We start from the raw sequence: 19,918 nt of genomic DNA, 5'->3' as shown, positions 1-19,918 counted from the left end.
ATTAAACCCCATTTATTGTCATACCACAACTTTTAACATTCTATTTCCCCCCCCTATTTTATTTGACCATCTGTTCAACTACTATGTAAAGACTTCCAGTTAGTGCTGCATCTGGGCTACGGCTGAGAACAAGGCAGCCGTGAGCTCTGACCAGAGATGCAAGGCTGGTCAGGGTGCCGTCCTGCCAACAGGAGAGAGGCTGGGGTCTGAACACAGGAAGCAGCAGTGAGGACTGAGACAGGAGAGAAAATTAGTTAGACTTGGTGATTGATTGCATTAGGTCCTGAAGGAGAGACAAAAATAGCTAATGACGGCAACCTTTCTAACCAGACCCTTGGTTGGTTGCTAAAGACCATGGGGAGAAAGAACTGGGAAAATAGCGCGTGTCATTTCTGCCAGGCTGGGTTTGAAGTGTGAAGTTTAGGTCTGTGGGACATCCGGAGAGAAGAGGCCAGAGGGGGATCGGGGCTGGAAGGGGCAATGTAACGGAGGGCCGGGTAACCCTGCAGAGTCCGAGTGTGGGCCTGTGCATGGAGGTGCTTCTCCTGTACGTTATTTGTATACCTTCTTTGCAGAAATGTCTATTTGTACCTTTTGCCCATTTTAAAAATTAGGTTATTTACTTTTCTTTTTATCATTAAGTTGTAGGAGTTTTTAAAAATACATTGTAGATATAAGACCCTCATCAGATTTGCAGTTTTTTCTCCCATTCTGTGGGTTCTTTCACTTTCTCAATAGTGTCTATTGAAACAAAAAAGTTTTAAATTTTGATGAACTCCAGAATGTGTATTTTTTTCTTTTTTTTAATTAAATTTATTGGAGTGACGTTGGTTGATAACATTATATAAATTTCAGTATACAGCTCTATAATATGACATCGTATGGTCTGGTGTGTGCTTACCACCTGAAGTCTAGTCTTTTCCCATCACCATATATTTGACCCCGTTTACCCTCTAAATCCTCCTCAACCTGCTTCCCTTCTGCTAATCACCATGCTGTTATCTGTACTGATGAGGTTTTGTTTGTCTGTCTGTTGCCTATTGTTATATACTCCATATATTAGGGAAATCATAGTTCTCTTCTGCAGTCCCCCAAAATTAAGGATAGAACCCCCGTATAACCTATCAATCCTTCTTCTGGGTATCTACCTGAACATTTTGGAGACACTTATTTGTAAAGGCATACCGTATTTTGCTGTGTATAATGCACACTTATTTTCTCCAAATTTTTCAGGGAAAAACAAAGATGTTATTTATACATGGGTAGTACCTGGAATACCTTGTATCTGTTCTTGTGTTTTGTAATTATTTGTTACATAAATTTTTTTGTGCCATAATGTATTAAAAAATAAATGCTAAAATTCCTTTATAATACAAAAAATCGAGTTATCTAATATAAATAAATAAATAATTGAATTTTAAAAATTAAAGCAGAAGATTATTTTCTGAAAATTTGGGCCAAAAACGTGGGTGCACATTATACACGGCAAAACCACAGCATTATTTACAGTAGCTGTTTCTTCTGTTATATGAGGGAAGGGTCACCTTGGCTGCCCCTCCCAGCTTGTACCAGTGACCCATCCCATGGCTCTGAAGGCCAAGGGTGCCCATCCCTGGCTGAGCACCAGAATCACCCCTTGAGAGTGTTTCAGAATAGACTCTCAACTTATGGTTAGTCACTTCCCTGTGTTTCATTCTCCTTTACATGTTGTCTGTGCAATGTCTGCTGTTTGTCCCTAGAATCCATGAAAGATGTGTTAAATTGGAAAATTAACAAGCAAACAGGTTCCTGGACCCCACTCCTATAGATTCTGGTTTGGCAGTCTGGAGAGACACCCAGAAATCTTTGTTTTTATGTTGTTTGTTATTCTGCTGCAACCAGTCCATAGGATAGATATTTGTAAACCGTCTGCATACAAGTACCTTACTCACAGACGACCCTCGGACAAAGCTGTTTTGCTTTTGTCTTGTCATAATCTAGTAATTCTGCTTCCAGGTGACTAACACAGTGCCCCCCAAAATGGTGAATGAATTGTATCAAATTGAATCTAGTTTGTTCACTTAGAACAGACTATAAGCAGCAAATCTTAAGAGGGGAAAGTGCTTTAAGATGGAATATTTGATAGTTTAACAGAGTTGTCATGAAAAGCAGACACAAACACTCAAAAAAAAAAACACAGCAGCTGGGCCTTTGGGAAGAAGCAAGTTCTGCAGTTAACGCTGGAGATAGAAGAACCTAGCTCTCCTCATCAAGTTCCCTTCCATCTCCAATTCCCACATTACTACCTTATGAAAATCTTACCAACAGCCATCCTCTCCTGTTGGTTACACAAGGGCCCAACTGCCACCATGCATTTCTTGCCTACTGTGTGCTTTTAAGTGCCATGTGAATGAAGTCTTCATCAACAGCATAAAGAAAATGAAGAGACTAAAGCTCGGGGTGGTTGCACAACTTGCCCAAGGTCACACAGTTCGTAGTGGCAGAACGAGAGTCACACCCTGATCTCCTTAATTCTATGGTTGATACTTTTAGCTACTAACTCAGGGGTTCTCAATAGACCTTTCCTAACACTCAGTTGTGTGGCATTTTATGTGTAAATTGTTAGTGGTTAGAAGGTGGAAGTTTGTATAAGATTCAGTTTTAAAAAAAGAAACTAGATTAGATACAGGATTATCCCCAAATAATAGCACTCTGTTCCATTTGTCTGCACATGGGCGTTGTTGAAAGGGAAAGACTATGATAGCCCAGCGATGAGACCAGAGGAAACCGAAGTACAACCCTGGCTGTGTCCAAGGAGTCTGCCAAGGACGTGACTCCTGTCCTGTGTGTCTTGTCTGACAAGAGATTTAGAGCCATTGAAGAAGTGAAGCCCAATAACAGGGAGTGTACACTGGGGTCAGATGATTGAATTTGCATACGGAATCTGTTCTTTATTGCTGTGTGCCCTTATTTAACCCCTCTGTGCAGGTTGGTTTTCTCAATAGTAAAATAGAGTTGGTAAAGATATAATCAGATGGTATATGTCAGATGGAAACAATGCCTAGGTCATGGTAAGCACTTTCAATAAGCCAGTAAAACTTTATACAGTTTCTAGTCTTGTACACAGTATCTCTAGCTCTCAAAAATGGCAACTGTTGTATCTCATACATTGGGCCTGGGTAAGTTAATACACATTTTAAGTGTCTATTTCATAATTATTTTAAGTATATATTTAATGATTTTTCTTGATTTCTTGAAACTTAGTGAGATTGTTTGTGTATAATTTGGATGACCTGTGTTTCTCTTTTACATATCAAAGGAAGTATCAATTGCTGCTTTTTTATTCTGCTTGAGAAATAGCCTTATAAAAAACTTAGATATTTATTTTTATAAAAAAGCAAAACTGACATCTTGGGTGGGAAAAGTTAGTTAATATTCCCAATCTCTGTTAAGGTCCTCCCCAGCACATAGAGCCTGGGATTTCTTGCATTTAGAGGTCTTGCTCACGTTGCTGCTTTTCTTGGTCATCCTCCCATTACTTTATGCTCATCCAGTTCCTCAAAAGCTTCTCTTAAACCACAGATAAACCCATGGCAAAGGCCTTCACTAGACAGGAGTGAGTGGGGGGAACATCACATAGCTAACATTAAATTATGATTCCTCCGCCTGTATTTGCCGCAGTCATGTTCTTGGTTTTAAAGCATCTTCATATGGAAATAGAAAACAAGCCCATCTTCTACACTAAGTGACCCTTTAGTTATAAAGTACAGGGACCAGTGTTCCTTTTCACCTTCTCCCCACAAGTACTGGGGTGAGTGCCTCTTGTCTGAATGCTTCCAACTAAGATGATGGCCCAGGATCCCTGCACAGAACTGAACTCATTCAGAGAAGAAATGAGCATACCACTCCACAGTGTGCATATTTCTCCTGCAAATTTCCTATCAGGATCATCACAGAACAAAAGGTATATCAATAAAGTACCAGCTATATCTGCCTCTTGCTTCCTCTGCCCTGTTTTCCTAAAGTGAGCATAGTTACTAGGTAAGTAAGTGTGGTAGGCTACTTTGCCAGCATGCAGGTCTTGAAACTTTGTAAACAAACTAGTTATAAAGTCAGGCACATTTAATCTGGATGCCTAAATATGTTTTTTCTTTTTTTTAGGAAAAAATATGGCATAAAGATTACATAGACTACGTGCTCTGGATAGCAGAGAACACCCCAATTTTAAAGCCCTGTAAAATATTTGGACATGTTCTTTTGTTTGAAAATAACATGTGTTAGTAACAGTGTATTTATCTCTGTATTTTAAAGATATGGCATAATTCACGCTGGTGGGGTAGGGAAGTACCTCAGTGACTGGATCCTGCATGGAGAGCCCCCTTTTGATCTGATAGAACTGGACCCCAATCGCTACGGCAAATGGACAACCACTCAGTACACGGAGGCCAAAGCACGAGAGTCGTACGGATATAACAATATTGGTAAAGTGCAAACTACTCTTGTCCACAGAGTGTGTACAGGTTGCCTTACAGCACCTCCGACTTCAGATGCTTTTTATTCTGTGCACTTTGGTGGGAGTGGCTAGGCACTCTAAAAAGCCTTGTGCCTCTAAGGTACAACAAGGAATCTATATTGATGTACATATTTAATATGTGGAGTGTACCAGTGATTTCAGGGTTTTTTTTCAACCAATAATATTTTTTATTTTTTTAAATATATTTTATTGATTATGCCATTAAAGTTGTCCTATTTCCCCCCTTCATTTCCCTCCACCCTGCCCCATTCCCCCTTTAGATTATGTCCATGTGTCACAAGTTCTTTAGATTCTATATTTCCCATACTATTCTTCCTCTCCCCCCTGTCTATTTTCTACCTACCATCTATGCTACATATTCTCTGTACCTTCTCCCCCCTTCTCCTCCTCCCACTCCCCTGTTGCTAACCCTCCATGAGATCTTCATTTCTATGGTTCCACTCCTCATCTAGCTGTCCTCTTACTTTGCTTTTGTTTTAGGTGTGGTTGTTAATAACTGTGAGTTTGCTGTCCTTTCACTGTTTATATTTTTTATCTCCTTTTTCCTAGATAAGTCCCTTTAACATTTCATATAATAAGGGCTTGGTGATGATGAACTCCATCAACTTGATCTTATCTGAGAAGCACTTTATCTGCCCTTGCATTCTAAATGAAAGCTTTGCTGGGTAGAGCAATCTTGGATGTAGGTCTTTGGATTTCATGACTTGGAATACTTCTTTCCAGCCCCTTCTTGCCTGTAAGGTCTCTTTTGAGAAATCAGCTGACAGTCTGATGGGAACTCCTTTGTAGGTGACTATCCCCTTATCTCTTGCTGCTTCTAGGATTCTCTCCTTCATTTTAATCTTGGATAATGTAATGATGATGTGCCTTAGTGTGTTTCTTCTTGGGTCCAACTTCTTTGGGACTCTCTGAGCTTCCTGGATTTCCTGGAAGTCTATTACCTTTGTCAGATTGGGGAAGTTCTCCTGTATTATTTGTTCAGATAAGTTTTCTACTTGTGGCTGTTCCTCTTTACTTCCTGGTACCCCTAGAATTCAGATGTTGGAACGTTTAAAGATGTCCTGGAGGTTCCTAAGTCTCTCCTCATTTTTTTTAATTCTTGTTTCTTCATTCTTTTCTGTTTGGCATTTTTTCCTTCCTTCTGGTCCACTCCCTTGATTTGAGTCCCAGTTTCCTTTCCATCACTATTGGTTTCCTGTGCATTTCCCTTCATTTCAATTAGTTTAGCCTTCATATGTTCCTCTAATTTGTGACTAAAATCAACCAGTTCTGTGAGCATCCTGATCACCAGTGTTTTGAACTGTGCATCTGAAAGGTTGGCTATCTCTTGATCACTTAGAATTATTGGCTCTGGGGCTTTGAGTTGTTCTTGAGCCATCATGTTTTGATCTGTTCATGCCTGTTACATATGAGGGGCAGGGCCTTAGGTGTTCACCAGGGTGGGGCCCCCCAGGTTGCTGGTTTGTGACGCTGTATGTGGGGGCGGGGTCAGAGAGGGGCAATAGCGGTTTTCTCTGCTGCTTCCCATAAGCTGCTGGGGCCTGCACAGTCTGTCTCACTGCTCACTCCTTCACTTGGTTTATCTGTACACGAATGTGTGACCACAGTCAGCCTGCTGCCTTGCACTCTCACTGGGTCTACCTGTTGCTACCCCACACCTGGGATGCACCAAACACTGCCTGCATGCCTGGGTCGTTCTGGCTGACTTTTCCTATGCAACCCTGCTCCACCAGCCACTGGCTCCGCCCCTCTTACTGGTTTGGCTGAACAAGTTCGTTGTTGTCGGACTTCTGCAGAGTTCAATTTTCTGTGTTTTGGTTGCATTTTTGTTACTAAAACTTTGTTGTCTTTAAACTTGTGTGTGTGAGGAGGCACAGTGTTTCCACCTATGCCTCCATCTTGGCCGGAAGTCTCGGATTTCCAGTTTTGAATTTATTTTTACTTTACTTTTTGATGATCAAAATAAAAATGATAGCTTTTAGGATATTTTGAACATGAATTTACTACATTTATATGCTTCTGGATTCTAAGTACTGTTTTCCATTTTGTGAATCCCTTCAAAGTATTTTATGGCTTTGGTTATACTCTATGTAAAGTACTCATTTTCCTTTTTCAGTTGGGTATCCTAAAGAAGAACGGTTTGCCGGCAGACCAACTCAGCGAGTCAGTGGGCTTTATAAAACCCTGGAGTCTAAATGTTCCATGGGGTTCCATGCAGGCTGGGAACAGCCACACTGGTTTTATAAGCCAGGCCAGGACACCGGGTACAGGTAAGTAAATGACTTAACTGCCTGTGACTCTCACTGCCCACTGCAATTTCGCAGGTAGCTTGGAGGGACATCAGAGAGACACCAGTGCCATTTTTCCCCACTGACCCTGTCACTCCACCCCATTCCCACAAAATTTATTTTCTGACAGTGGAAGCATTCATCTATCCCTCCTGACATTGGCCTACATCTAGGGCCCATTTGGCTTCAAGAGTCCTACAGCCAGCCCTGGTGAAGCCCCTGCTTGGCATTTTCCGGGAGCTCAGAGGAAAATTCCCACCCCATCCAGATCCCCACATGCCTTCACTTGGCTCCTAAAGCTTTTTTCTGGCTTAGGATGCCTGGTTGAATCACGTAGTATGAAAACACAATGGATACGTAGGTCTTCTATTTATCAAGGAGTAGCTCAAAGCAATGATTTCCTACTGTGTACACACTGAGTCATGCAAATTAATGCACTATCAAAAAATTAGGGGAGAGTATCATTTACTTAGCCCTTGAGGTTAAGCTAAAACATAAAGAATGTCACTAGAACACTTCTATGATTTCCTCTAATGTTGTTGCCACTGTTTCACTTGGATTACATGCCCTGATTATACTTAATAGTGATTATATATTTTTCCTTATGAGAGTTTATAAGACAAAAGAAAACACATAGCAAATCTAGAAATTAAGTTATTTTTTAACTTGTCATTTTGCTTATTTAAACAGGTTTTGATGTCTACTTTAAGACCAGATCTAAATGGCAAAATACAGCAGAAGGCCAGTCATTGATTAATGAATTGGGGCTCCCCAGGCAGCCAATCTCAATTATCTGGGGGCAAAATACTGGCTTGGTTTTTCTTAAATGACTCATATAAATGCCAGATCTATTCTTCACCTTGTACTGTTTGGATCTGGCCTGTTTCTTCTGCTATTTTAATAATTAAACTACTGAAAACTCATTTTGCAGACTTAGCAGCCTACTCTGAAGTTAAAATACCACATTAGAAAGTCCACACCGTAAAGTAGGAAGGATCCTGCACAATGAATCAGGAGACCTTTGTTCCAGGTCCAGCTCTGTAATTCAATAATGCAAAGTCCTTGGGAGTCACTTTGTGTCTTTTTTCTAAAAAAAAAAATGAAGATGTTGGATCAGATCCTTGCTTAGCCCAGGTGTGGAGCCTGTTAAAATGCAGAATCGGGGCCCGACCCCAGACCTGTTGCATCAGAGTCTGTATTTTAACAAGTGCAAGTGATTCGTATTTGCATTAATGTCTGAGAAGCACTGGATGACACAGCTCCACCCCCACATATTCTGATTTAATTGGATCCAAAAAATTGCTCCTTGTAAATGCTCCTTCGGGGACTCTCCTATGCAGTCAGGTTCAAAACCCCAGGACTGGTTGGCTTCCGAGCTCTCTTCCAGGTCTGGGAGCCCATGACTGCTACCTTATTTTCTAGTTAACGAACACTTTATTCACTATGAAATGGATCAAAGGGACATATGAGTAACTTTAAAAAATCAGATTCCAACATATACATTTTATTCACAGACCAGAATTTTATGTTGTATTCTTTTTCCAAATGGGATTTACGAGATGAATGGGGTTTATTAAAATATCCTTATTCTATAATTTTCTGAAAACGAATGACAGTTGTTTTATCACAAACTGTGTTTCAGGCCAAGTTTTCGCCGCACAAACTGGTTTGAGCCTGTGGGCTCTGAGTATCAACAGGTTATGCAAAGAGTAGGGGTGATTGACCTGTCGCCGTTTGGCAAGTTTAACATCAAAGGCCAAGATTCTATGAGACTGTTGGACCATCTCTTCGCAAATGTCATTCCAAAGGTACATAACCTTAGAATGGTACAAGGTCCAGGATCATGGCCCACTGAACTCTCCTCTCATTAAAAAAACAAAAACAAAACAAAACCCCAATGTGTTATTTTAGTCCACCTAAAGATTTCTGTATGAACACTAGAACTCTTCAATGGTCAAGAGTATTCTAGCTAATTTTTAAATTTAAATTTTGTTGAATGAATCCAAGGACCCTATGACTCTGCCTAATTGTGTCTGTGGGTGTTAAAACATTGACTGAGGTACAATTTTTATGACAAATAATTGTAATGTAAACTGAGAACTTCAAAATTTATCTTGGGTTTAGGTTTACAAATGATTCATACAATTGGTATAAGTGATAAGATTCAGATGTTTTTCATTGTTGACACCCACATTTTTGTATCCATGTTGTTTTAAAAGGATACATAAGATTTTTGTTTCATCCTGAAATCATTTTAAATTCTTTCGTGTAGGTGGGTTTTACAAACATAAGTCACATGTTAACCCCAAAAGGTCGAGTGTACGCTGAGTTGACTGTTTCTCACCAGTCTCCTGGGGAATTTCTGTTAATAACTGGCTCTGGATCAGAACTTCACGATCTCAGGTGAGCACACACCTAGTAAGAGATTTTTATATGGATTAAACATTGACTCAATCTTAAGCTGAGTTTTTCTGTTACCAGTAGTTGAAAGTATAACTTTAATTCTTAAACCTTATTGTTTCAAATAAACTTCATGTCTTTATAGGAAATTATTTAAAGTGGGGGACCCTGTCCCTGCCTACCTCCAAAAGGTAATCCTTCTACAAGGTGTACTGATTCTAATAATATCAACTCCCATTTATTAGGCATCATCAATGTGTCAGAATTCTTTTTACATATTATCTTAATTAATTCTCTTAATAGATATATATTTGCATAGAATATACTATTCCTGTTTTCAGTTGAGGAAACTGAAGTTTGGGTTACAGAATGTGCTGAAGCCAGTTTTTTTGCCTGTGATGCTCACAGTCAGTAACCTTCTCCCCTATTCAAGCTTCATGCTCTCTGGCCCACAGCCGGATCCAAATGGTTGACCTGCCAAGTCAGTCCTTCACATTGATCTTTAGTCTCCTATTTAATCTATTGTAAAATCTGTAGTCTTTACTCTAGTATTCCAAAAATATTTGGAATATTATAGTTTAATAAATGTCAGGCTAGGAGTGAATGGACAGAATTGCCATAAAAGTTGGGCAGGAGAAGTCTTGACTCTGACAGGTAGATTCTCACTATAGTTGTAAAATTACGCAAATTGTATCCTCCAATGCAAGTTGTATCGGGAACCATTTTAGTAGCTTAGCTTTGATGATTATTTTATGATAGACTTGTGTAGTTCTAGGGACTGCTCAATAAATAATCAACGAATTCTATAACTGGGTCCCAATGATGCATCAAGACAGAAATTTAAACCATTCTTTAGAGTTTTTATATTTTCCTTGTGATTGTCAAAGCAATTCTGTATCTGCTAGCAGGCACATTGTTGACTTTTAGCAGCACGGATATGCCTTCTGTGTACAGGTATTAGAGAAAATTTGGGTTTAAATTAATTTTTGAAGATTGAGTCATTATTTTAAATGCAATAGGGCTGTCACTATTTAAAATAATTGTGTGGCAGAGCTCATTTAAATTGATGGATCCTCCTATGCTGTGAAAAATTATCCCCAATTTATAGAAGGGGGTGCTTTATAAAGAGTCACCTAACATCTCTGGGACTCAGTTTCTTCAAATTTGAAAATTAGGTGATTATATGAAACAACATTCTGGGGACTTTCTGGTAATTCTAAACACAGAGTACATCTTTGGGGAAATAATATGTTATAACATGCATTATTTAAGCAAAATTTAACACAATACTTATGACTCAAATGCAGATGGATTGAAGAAGAGGCAGCCAAAGGTGGATATAATGTTGAAATTAAAAATATAACTGATGAGCTTGGAGTTCTCGGAGTTGCAGGACCGCACGCAAGAAAGGTCCTTCAGAAGCTGACCTCTGAAGATCTTAGTGATGACGTTTTCAAGTTTCTTCAAACCAAATCTTTAAAGCTTTCCAATATTCCCGTCACTGCTATTAGAATATCTTACACTGGTAAGAATCAGAAAATAACCTAGAGTCTCTAAAGTATAAACAAAGCTACTAAGAATGCACTTCCCCCACCTCTCCACCAACCCACCCCCCCATCTTTCATAGTGTAATTTTGGAGGAAGTTTTCTCCTGCCCAACTTTTATGACAATTTGGTCTATTCACTTGTTAGTCTGAGAAAGTCATTCCACAGATTTTCAATTATGCTATAGCTGCCTACCGTTTGTAAGGGAAGGTAAGAGAAGGGGAGACAGCTGCTGGGATATAGGGAGGGCCAGCTGACTCCACCTGGGAACATTTAAGATCACCTCCCATAGGCCATCTCCCATCTTGAATATATCAGGCACCTCTCTTACAGCATTCCTGCTCTCTAGCTTTCTTTCTAGACTAAAAGTGCATTAGGGAAGTCTTCATATAGCACCTAACCCTGCACATAGTGGGTGTTCAAGACAGTTGAATGAATGCTCTTTAACTCCCTGTTGAGCTGGGGGTTCGCCTCTAACTTCCTCCAGACCTCCTCGTCCCTTCCCAGGAGCACTTGGTGCCCAGGCACTTGTTCAGCTACCTGCTGCCCATGCTCTGGTGCTGTCCTGGAAAAACATGTTTCCACCAGCCCTGGACACTGGGGGACCAGGGGAACACACAGTGTAAAGCCCTCCGCCCTTCTCCGGAGTCCATGTACCTTTCTCCCACACCCTCCCTGCTAACCTTCACCAGATGGTGACCAGAACAAGGCACAAGCAGATTAAAAAGTAAGCAGACTGGTTTGGGTTTCATTTCCTCCATTTTTACCTACAGCTGTAATGGTGAAATGAATGACCAGGTGGGGAAGATAGGGTGCGGAGTATGGGGCATTAGAGACTATGAAGACCACAATGAGGACCATTTAAATAAATGATAATTGTTTATTTTTTAAAACCTTGTGATTAAGAGGCAGCTGGATAAACTGTGCCATGCTAATTACTCAACATTATAAAGCTGAGATCTGGGGTCAAGATTAGCTGCTACATTAAAGTCTCTCCATGTCATGTGAAGAAGGTCCTAGAATAGCGCCCCCTGTGTGAGAGACAGGATTGGGTACTAACACATCTGTGATGTGGCAGGTTTCTTTGCAGGGGGTTTTGTTGCAACTTTTTTTTTAGTGAACTGGTCTTTTAAAATTCAGCAGTGTCTATGTTGCGTAAGTGAAATCTCTCCATTTATTTATGGTTTTTAGCTAATGCATATTAAACCTAGTGGCCGCCGTTCCTATCTGATGTGGCACTTGTGGGTTTATTTTAGGTGAGCTGGGCTGGGAGCTGTACCACAGACGAGAAGATTCTGTAGCACTGTATCGCATCATCATGGATGCAGGCCAGGAGGAGGGAATCGACAATTTCGGAACATATGCCATGAATGCCTTAAGACTGGAGAAAGCTTTCCGAGCCTGGGGGTCAGAGGTTTGAAATGCTAGCATCTTCATTAAAATTTTGTTTATTGCATCTGATTTTTGTATGAGGGCTTGTTTTGTTTTGTTTTTTTCCATTCTTTATTTTTATAAGTGGTAGTTTTTACTGCTTTTACATTGGTTCTGACTGTAAGAGAAATGAGAAATTATTTATTACTAGGTAACTTTATTTAATCAGGGCAGAGGTTTTTCTTTTCAATTGCTCAGTTGAAAGTGTAGTGGAATGATGACATAATGGTTATTCTGCCCAATCCCTCCTGTTGGCCAAGAGCCCTGGACGCCCATCTCTGGCTGTGTGTGGGCTGTGGCTGCTCTGAGGGAGCCTGTCCCCCCACCTTTCAAATTCTTCCTCCTCTGTCATTTTTCCCATTCTCATTTTCTGTAACAACAAAAGGCATCTTTCTGAGGAGCACAGTTGATGGTCTAGGATGTGTGGTCTAGCCTACTTTTACCATTAATAATGGGAGCGAAGGATTTCTATTTGTCTCGTTACACGCTGTTTCATATGCATGATTTCACTTACCTTCTCAGCTCTCTGATTGTTGGTGATTCTGGGACAAGGGGTTGGGAGTCAGGGTATCTGCATTATCCGAATTCTGCCCACATCATACTCAGAAACAGTAAACAACTTGGTCCAAGTTCTATGAAGTGGCCAGACTGGCTCAAACTCTGTTCTCCTATTTTAGCTCCCATGTGGCAGGCTATCTCTGGACCCCTTAGTTTTTTCAGATTCCTTGTTTTTTCTTAGAAGACTGAGGTTTTAGGCTTGAGAGGTGAGATGAGTGATAGCGGTGAAAAATGGACGGTAGAGGGGGGTCTCTTGGGTTTGAGTTTATCCTCTACCACATAGGCGACCTTAACTCTCAAAAGCCTCTGTTTGCTCTCCTATAAATAGAGACAATCTTTTTTCCAACAGAGCTATAGACATTAGGTAGTCTACAAAGTCCCGAATTTAACTGGAGGGCAGAGTAAGTTTGAAAGCTGACACAGGGCCCCTTGGGCCTTTAAACTGTAGGCAGAAGTAAGTGGACTTAGAGGTAGAGAGGACAGCCTCCTGGTACCACTGTAAGAGCAAGGGCCCTGGGACAGGCCGTCATTTTGCAGGAGAAATGCTCTGTGAAGGGACTCCCAGCCTTCAGATAAGGTTGCAGCAGGGAGGGAAACAGGGAAAGTTCTGTCCCCACCCTGCTCCCCAGGAATGAAGCAGGAGAAGCAACCTTTGGAGTTAGGCATTTCTGCACCCTCAGGAAGTGGTCCTCTTTAGAGCTTTTCCCCTCCCAGGTCCCTTGGTTTCCCAGCAGTGCCAGCACGCCCTCTAGTGTTATTACAGCAATCAATCTTCTGGGCTTTGTTTTAATTTTTTTCTCAGAGAAATTCTGAAACCTTGAACAGATACAAAATAATTTTAGAGTTGCTCAAATTAATTAGAAAATATGAAGCCAAATTTTATATTATGTGAAACAAGTTTATATTACTCATCTGGTTTATACCATTGTTGTGTTATCTTTTTAAAGAAATTTAGCTACTCTTTATGGGGTTTAGACAAGTTCTCTTGGAGCAACAGAGACCAATAGCAACAAAACAAACAAACAAAAACCATTAACTTCAAGTCTAATCCCAAGTAGTGGCATTAGTTCTGATTTGAAGTATATTGTAATAACTCACCTGTATTTGGAAAGATTGAGATTCAACCTCTATTTTTCTCTTTTCTCTGTCTCTGAACTCTGTAGAAGTCATTTTCCTACCATCTGCTTTCTCCTTTGCTTATCCTGACTCCTGGCTAATTGTAAAATAAGTAAATTACTTCATAACTTTTTCAAAACCTAATTACACAAAATTACTACATAAAAACATATGAAAATCTTGTTTCTGGAAGGAACACTGTGTTGTGGTATTCCTCAGGTATTTATTACGATAAAAGTCATGGACATAAACTGTGAATTTTAGTTTCTAGTTTGCTATTTAAATAATAACTAAAAGGGTACATTTGAATTTTAGATTTAAAAAATCACTTTAAAGACCGGTCTATGATTTTTTTCACAATTTATATTCAAAATTAAAAAATATTCTTTCCAAAAAATACATGAAAGTTACTGAAATGATTGGCACTCATCTAAGATTTAAAATGTTTGCTTCCCTTTTAGATGAATTGTGATACAAATCCCTTGGAAGCTGGACTGGAATATTTTGTAAAGCTAAATAAGGTATGTTTACATTCCAAAAGGTACTTGAAGTAAATCTTAAAATTATCCTGTTTCATGGGAGAGCCTTGCTTTAAAATGTAACCATGTGATTACAGGACAAAGGAGTTGAACAGATATGCTAATTGTTGCTCAAGTGCTCCATATAGTGCTTTTTCCAAAATTGGCTATCTGTTCAACCTTTTGCAGTGTATTTGTAGAGGTAATATAGCTGAACCAAGCAACTTGAAAGACAAAATCTACATTCTGAGATAAAAATAAGTGAGGATAAGAGGTCAGCAGACATTTTTGTAAAACCTGGTGTCTTGTGAAGCCACAGGTCAGCTAGTCAGACATACCCATTGACTCTCCCTAGGATGGAGCAGCCTTGCCTCAGCTGATCTTCCATCTGCTTGTTAAGCATCTTTGTATGTAACCACAACACCTGAGTATAAGCAAATGGCACATTTCGAATGTGTTCAGCCTAAAATAGGTATTTACTGGGAAGCCAGTACAGGCCCAAAGACTCATAACTGATATCAACATTCTAAAGGGAACTTGTACATCAGTGGTTTTCAAAGTGCAATTCTCAGACAGGGACACATCAGCATCATCTGGGAACTTGTTAGAAATGCAGTTTCTCAGGTTCTTCCCTAGACCTACTAAATCAGAATCTCGAGGGGTCAGGCCAAGAAATCTCTTTTACCAAGCTGCAGGAGATTCTGACCCACCTAAAGTTTGAGAAGCACCACCCTACATAATTATTGTGGAAAAGCATATTAAGGCCAACTTATTACAGCTTAGCTCATCTATTCAAGCCAATAAATATGTATTGGAAGACATCTCATTGTTATGGGCAGAATGTTATGTCCCTCCAAGATTCACATGTTGAAGCCCTTAGCCCCATAATGTGATGCTATTTAGAGGAGGAGCCTTTGTGAGGTAATTGTGGGCTCCCCATTTGGGAATTTGTGTTCTTATGAGAAGAGGAAGAGAGACCAGAAGCTCGCTCTCTGTACATGTGAGGACACAGCGAGAGGGCAAGCCAGGAAGAGGACACTTATAGGGGGACCAAATCAGCCAGCACCTTGATCTTGGACTTGCTAGACTCCAGAACTGCAAGAAATGAATTCCTGTTGTTTAAGCCACCCAGCCTGTGGTCCTCTGCTAGAGCAGCTCCAGCTGACTCACACCCGTTAAGCAGTGTCTTGGTTACTATAAAAGGACTTGGTAAAGTTGAGGTTGGGTTATAGGTTAGAACAGCAGCTGCTGCTGTTCAGGATTCTTGTGAGAGTTCCAAGAACAAACTGTCCTGCCTTAGGTGCTAATAAGTTAAAGTAAAGGCCGTTTTCCCATCCTATGGAAATATGTGAGCACATGCATATGAATCAGGCTAAGGAAACTTTTTTAATGTCTCTGCATCAGTTCCCAAATTCTGAGCTAAGCTAGTAACATAAACATGTATATTTACAGTATTAGATTTTAGGAAAAAGAGCCTTCTCCTAAAGGGTTTTAAAGGGAATATCTTTCTGTGCATGTTCTCCCTGGCTTTTATTTTTATGAGCTACCATCTGCCTCCAGACCAGAGGAAGCAGGTGCTTGGAATTCAAGCAGACCCTAGCAGCAGATTGCTCCTTCTGATAACAGAAATCTTAGTTTAGATGTTTAAAATAAGGATAAAAATGGCCTGGATCTTGAAAGCACTAAAGTTCTGTTGTTGGTCACCAATAGGTAAATAGATAATTGTGTGTTTTGCTTCAGTGTTTGGGTATTATTGTTTGGGAATAAAGCACAGATAAATTATCTCTTTGAAAATGGATTTTAAAGCTCCCTTTATGGCTATAAGCAGGTGTGGATTGTGTATTTATTAGTCCCTCTAAATTATTTCAATAATCAAAGCTCGGCCCAGAATTTAGTTAATTATTTAACAGATAATGATTTTGATTTATGGAGTGTTTTTATGATTTCTGAATTGTGGCTCCTCATTCTGGTGTCACAAAGTTAATTTCTAATGCTTTCACCAGGTGAAAGTCTAGGAGCATAAGGACTCGGACCCGCCTGAGCCAGTCTTTTTCCATTGTATTGACTCAGGTGGTTAGTGGGTGTCAACCTGGCCACAGTGATGTTTGCTAATTTCCAAGGCACGTGAATAGGTTGGATCAACTTTGTTTACATCCTACATTCATACCAGGTTTTATTACTCTTTGTTTTATTGCTCTTCACAGATGTTATGTTGTTGAGGGGGGTAGTTTGGGGGAGGGTGTTGTTTGTTTGTTTGTTTTACCAGTTGAAGGCAAGGCCTTGATACTCGAGTATTGCAATAAAGAGAGGTGTAACATTTCTGCTGGTGGAGAGCCTTGCCTTCCATTTGTAAAAAACACATCTGTGAAGTGCAATAAAGTGAACAGCAATAAAACCAGGTATGCCTCTGTGTAGAGCTCGCTGCTTGGCCCTTTAGCATTTCCATGATTGTCAATGAGCCATAATACTAAGGAAGACATAGAGATGCAATGGTGTCCCAGCCAGGAGGGCCCCTGGAGATCGATCACCCAGCACCACGTTCTCGTTGGAGGGCGAGGAAACTAGAGCACAGAGAGGCAGAGAGACCTGGGTGCAGTCAGCAGGCTTGGCCCTGGTTGAGCTCTGACCTCACTGTAGTGCCTTCTCACCCAGCCCTCTCCCCAGCAAGCTCCCTTCCCCTAGAGAGCTTATCAGTCTTGAATAGCTGCCCAGGAATTCCTTTTCCTGGGAACATATATCATAGAATTTACATGGACTCAACGTCACTAATTGATGCCGCCCATAATCATTTTTGTTATAACAAATTCTGTGATTTGTGGTAGGATTGGATAGCTTCTTTGCCCATTTAAGAAGGAAAATAGGTGAGTGAGGAGATAGATGGACCATTATACTTTGTTAGGGTGAACTGAGTTTTTGTGAAACTCTTACAAAAGTGGGGAAAAGAAAGTGAAATATTGAGGGAGTCTTAGACGGCAAAGGAAGATGGTGTGAAGACACTTGCCTTGCTTAATTCTTAGAGCTGTTTGAGCTTCAGTGTTCCTGGCAGCATTACAATTTATCTATGGAGTCGACATTTATTAAGTCGACATTTATTAGACACCTCACTGGACCACAAGTCTCAAAGTTAAAGACAGAACTCCTGGTGGCTCTCAGATCTCATGCAACTTGAAACAGATGGTATTTAAGGAACCAAAGATGTAAGAAACATTTTTAACATTCATTATGAAAACACTGTCCATTGGTGGGGCGGGGGGAGGGGCGCTTTGTTTGGCAGCACAGAACAGTGCCATCTCGTGGAGAGGGAGCAGAGGGCCCGAGAGGGAGCGTTAACCACAACTGTTATGCAGGTAGAAATAATTGAATACTTGTATGCACTTTTAAATTTCCTCAGCTAGAAGCCCTTTACCTGAAAAATTCATATCATTGTTGTTACTGTCATTAGAATTCGTTCCAAAGGAAGTTACTTTTGGGGAAAATGGTGGCATTTATTTCTCTGTCGGAAATGAAAAAAGTGTACTAATCAAGAGCAAAAGGAAAATTAACTGCCTTAAGATTGAGTCATATGTATTCTTGGAATTTTTCTCTTGGAATGACTGAATATTTGTGCATTTCCAGAGAATCTTGGCCAAGATTCACAGAGAATCAAGACCTAAGTGTAAGGTGTTTAAGCAGATCAGAATATTTTTATCTGTAAGGTCACCTATTGCCTTCTTGCTCTCCCTCTCTCTTACTGACTTGGGGTTCTAACCAGTAGAAATGAAATAAAATGTAATATATAGTAATCACAAACCAGAAAACAATGTTGATTCTAGAAAATACAGGATCTCTCTTTGAGGGAAAATTATGTAAAGCATAGAAATGAAACAAAACAAAAGGCAGTACTGTAGCAAAGAGCTTATTACCAGGCCTACTACACCCCATGTATTCAATAAATATTAGCAGTTTTAAAACATCCAAGTGGAATTTAATCATTGTTGACAGACAAGTTAGAAACAAATTTCTATTATGCTGTGGTGGTAAAATACCCATCTCTGTGGGGGAGATTTTAGGTAAGGAGTGGTAGGAATCGAAGAGGCAGTAAATTTTCAGTGACTCTCAGTTGTGGCTGCAGTAGAATCATCTGGAGTATATTTCTTTTAAATCATACAGTGCTTTTTCTTTCCACTTGAAAATAATATTTTCCACCATCCACCCTCAGTAAAGGGCATTATAATAATATTTCAAAGAAGCTACCAATGTTCCACACACTATGTTCAGCAGAGTATTCTTTTTTATATTAAAAAAATTCATTTAATTTCCTAATCCCTTCACTTTTTTCAGTCAGCCCCTAATCACCCTCCCCTCTGAGAGCTGTCAGTCTGTCCTCTGTATCCAGGAGTCTGTTTCTATTTTGCTTGTTTATTTATTTTGTTATTAGATTCCACATATAAATGAAATTATATGGTACTTATCTTTCTCTGACTGGCTTATTTCACTTAGCATGATACTCTCCAGGTCCATCCATGCTGTTACAAAGGGTAAGATTTCATTCTCTTTTCTGACCAAGTAATATTTTGTTGTGTAAATACACTACAGCTTTTTTATCTACTGATGGGCACTTGGGCTACTTCCAAATCTTAGCTAATGTGAATAACACTGCAATGAACATAGGAATGTGTATGTTCTTTCAAATAAGTATTTCAAGTTTCTTCAGATATCTTCCCAGAGGTGGAATTGCTGGGTCATAAGGCAGTTCCATTTTTTTTTTTTTTTTTTGGAAATTCCATACCACTTTTTATAGTAGCTGCACCATTCTGCATTCCCACTAATAGTGAATGATGGTTCCCATTTCTCCACACCCTCGCCAGCACTTGTTTGTTGATTTATTGATTACAGCTATTCTGACAGGTAAGAAGTGATATCTCATTGTGGTTTTAATGTGCATTCTCTGATGATTAGTGATGCTGAGCATCTTTTCATATGTCTAATGGCCCTCTGTATGTCCTCTTTGGAGAAGTGTCTGTTCAGGTCCTTTGCCCGTTTTTTAATTGGAGTGTTTGGGGTTTTTTTGGTATTTTAGTTTTGTAAACTCTTCATAAATTTTGGATATTAATCCCTAATCATTTGTGTCATTGATGAATATGTTCCCCCATTCATTGGGTTGTCTTTTTAATTTTGTTGATGATTTCCCTTGCTGTGTAAAACTTTTTAATTAGATGTAGTACCATTTGTTTATTTTTTCCTTTTGTTCCTCTTGCCTGCAGCAACATAGCAGAAAAAAATATTGCTATGAGAAATGTCTGAGATTTTACTCCTATGTTTTTTCTAGTTTTGTGGTTTTGAGTCTTTAAGTCTTTAATCCATTTTGAGTTTATTCTTGTGTGTGGGGTAAGAAGGTGGTCTAGCTTCATTTTTTTGCACATATCTGTCCAATTTTCCCAACACCATTGAATGAATAGATCATCTTTACCCCATTATGTGTTTTTGCATCCCCTGTCAAATATTATTTGACTATAAAAGCATTGGTTTATCTCTGGGCTATCTATTCTGTTCCATTGATCTATATGTCT

The 19,918-nt window shown here is 39.7% G+C and overlaps 1 protein-coding gene across 1 annotated transcript in view; it reads left to right on the top strand.

Annotated features, from left to right (window-relative positions):
• Window positions 1-19,918, top strand: part of DMGDH (dimethylglycine dehydrogenase) — a 59,387-nt gene that overhangs the window by 20,560 nt on the left and 18,909 nt on the right. Inside the window, exons 8-14 of the mRNA XM_037143693.2 lie at window positions 4,291-4,460; window positions 6,630-6,783; window positions 8,444-8,609; window positions 9,074-9,204; window positions 10,509-10,726; window positions 12,003-12,160; window positions 14,313-14,372. Of these exons, the coding sequence (XP_036999588.2) occupies window positions 4,291-4,460; window positions 6,630-6,783; window positions 8,444-8,609; window positions 9,074-9,204; window positions 10,509-10,726; window positions 12,003-12,160; window positions 14,313-14,372 (1,057 nt within the window). The remainder of the gene's footprint in view (window positions 1-4,290; window positions 4,461-6,629; window positions 6,784-8,443; window positions 8,610-9,073; window positions 9,205-10,508; window positions 10,727-12,002; window positions 12,161-14,312; window positions 14,373-19,918) is intronic.

The sequence above is a fragment of the Artibeus jamaicensis genome, unplaced genomic scaffold (genome assembly GCF_021234435.1).
Source record: "Artibeus jamaicensis isolate MK-2021 breed Jamaican fruit bat unplaced genomic scaffold, CSHL_Jam_final contig_373, whole genome shotgun sequence".
Lineage (NCBI taxonomy): Eukaryota > Metazoa > Chordata > Mammalia > Chiroptera > Phyllostomidae > Artibeus > Artibeus jamaicensis.
The sequence above is the reverse complement of the archived record's forward strand: the minus strand, read 5'-3'. Positions and strand labels throughout refer to the sequence as shown.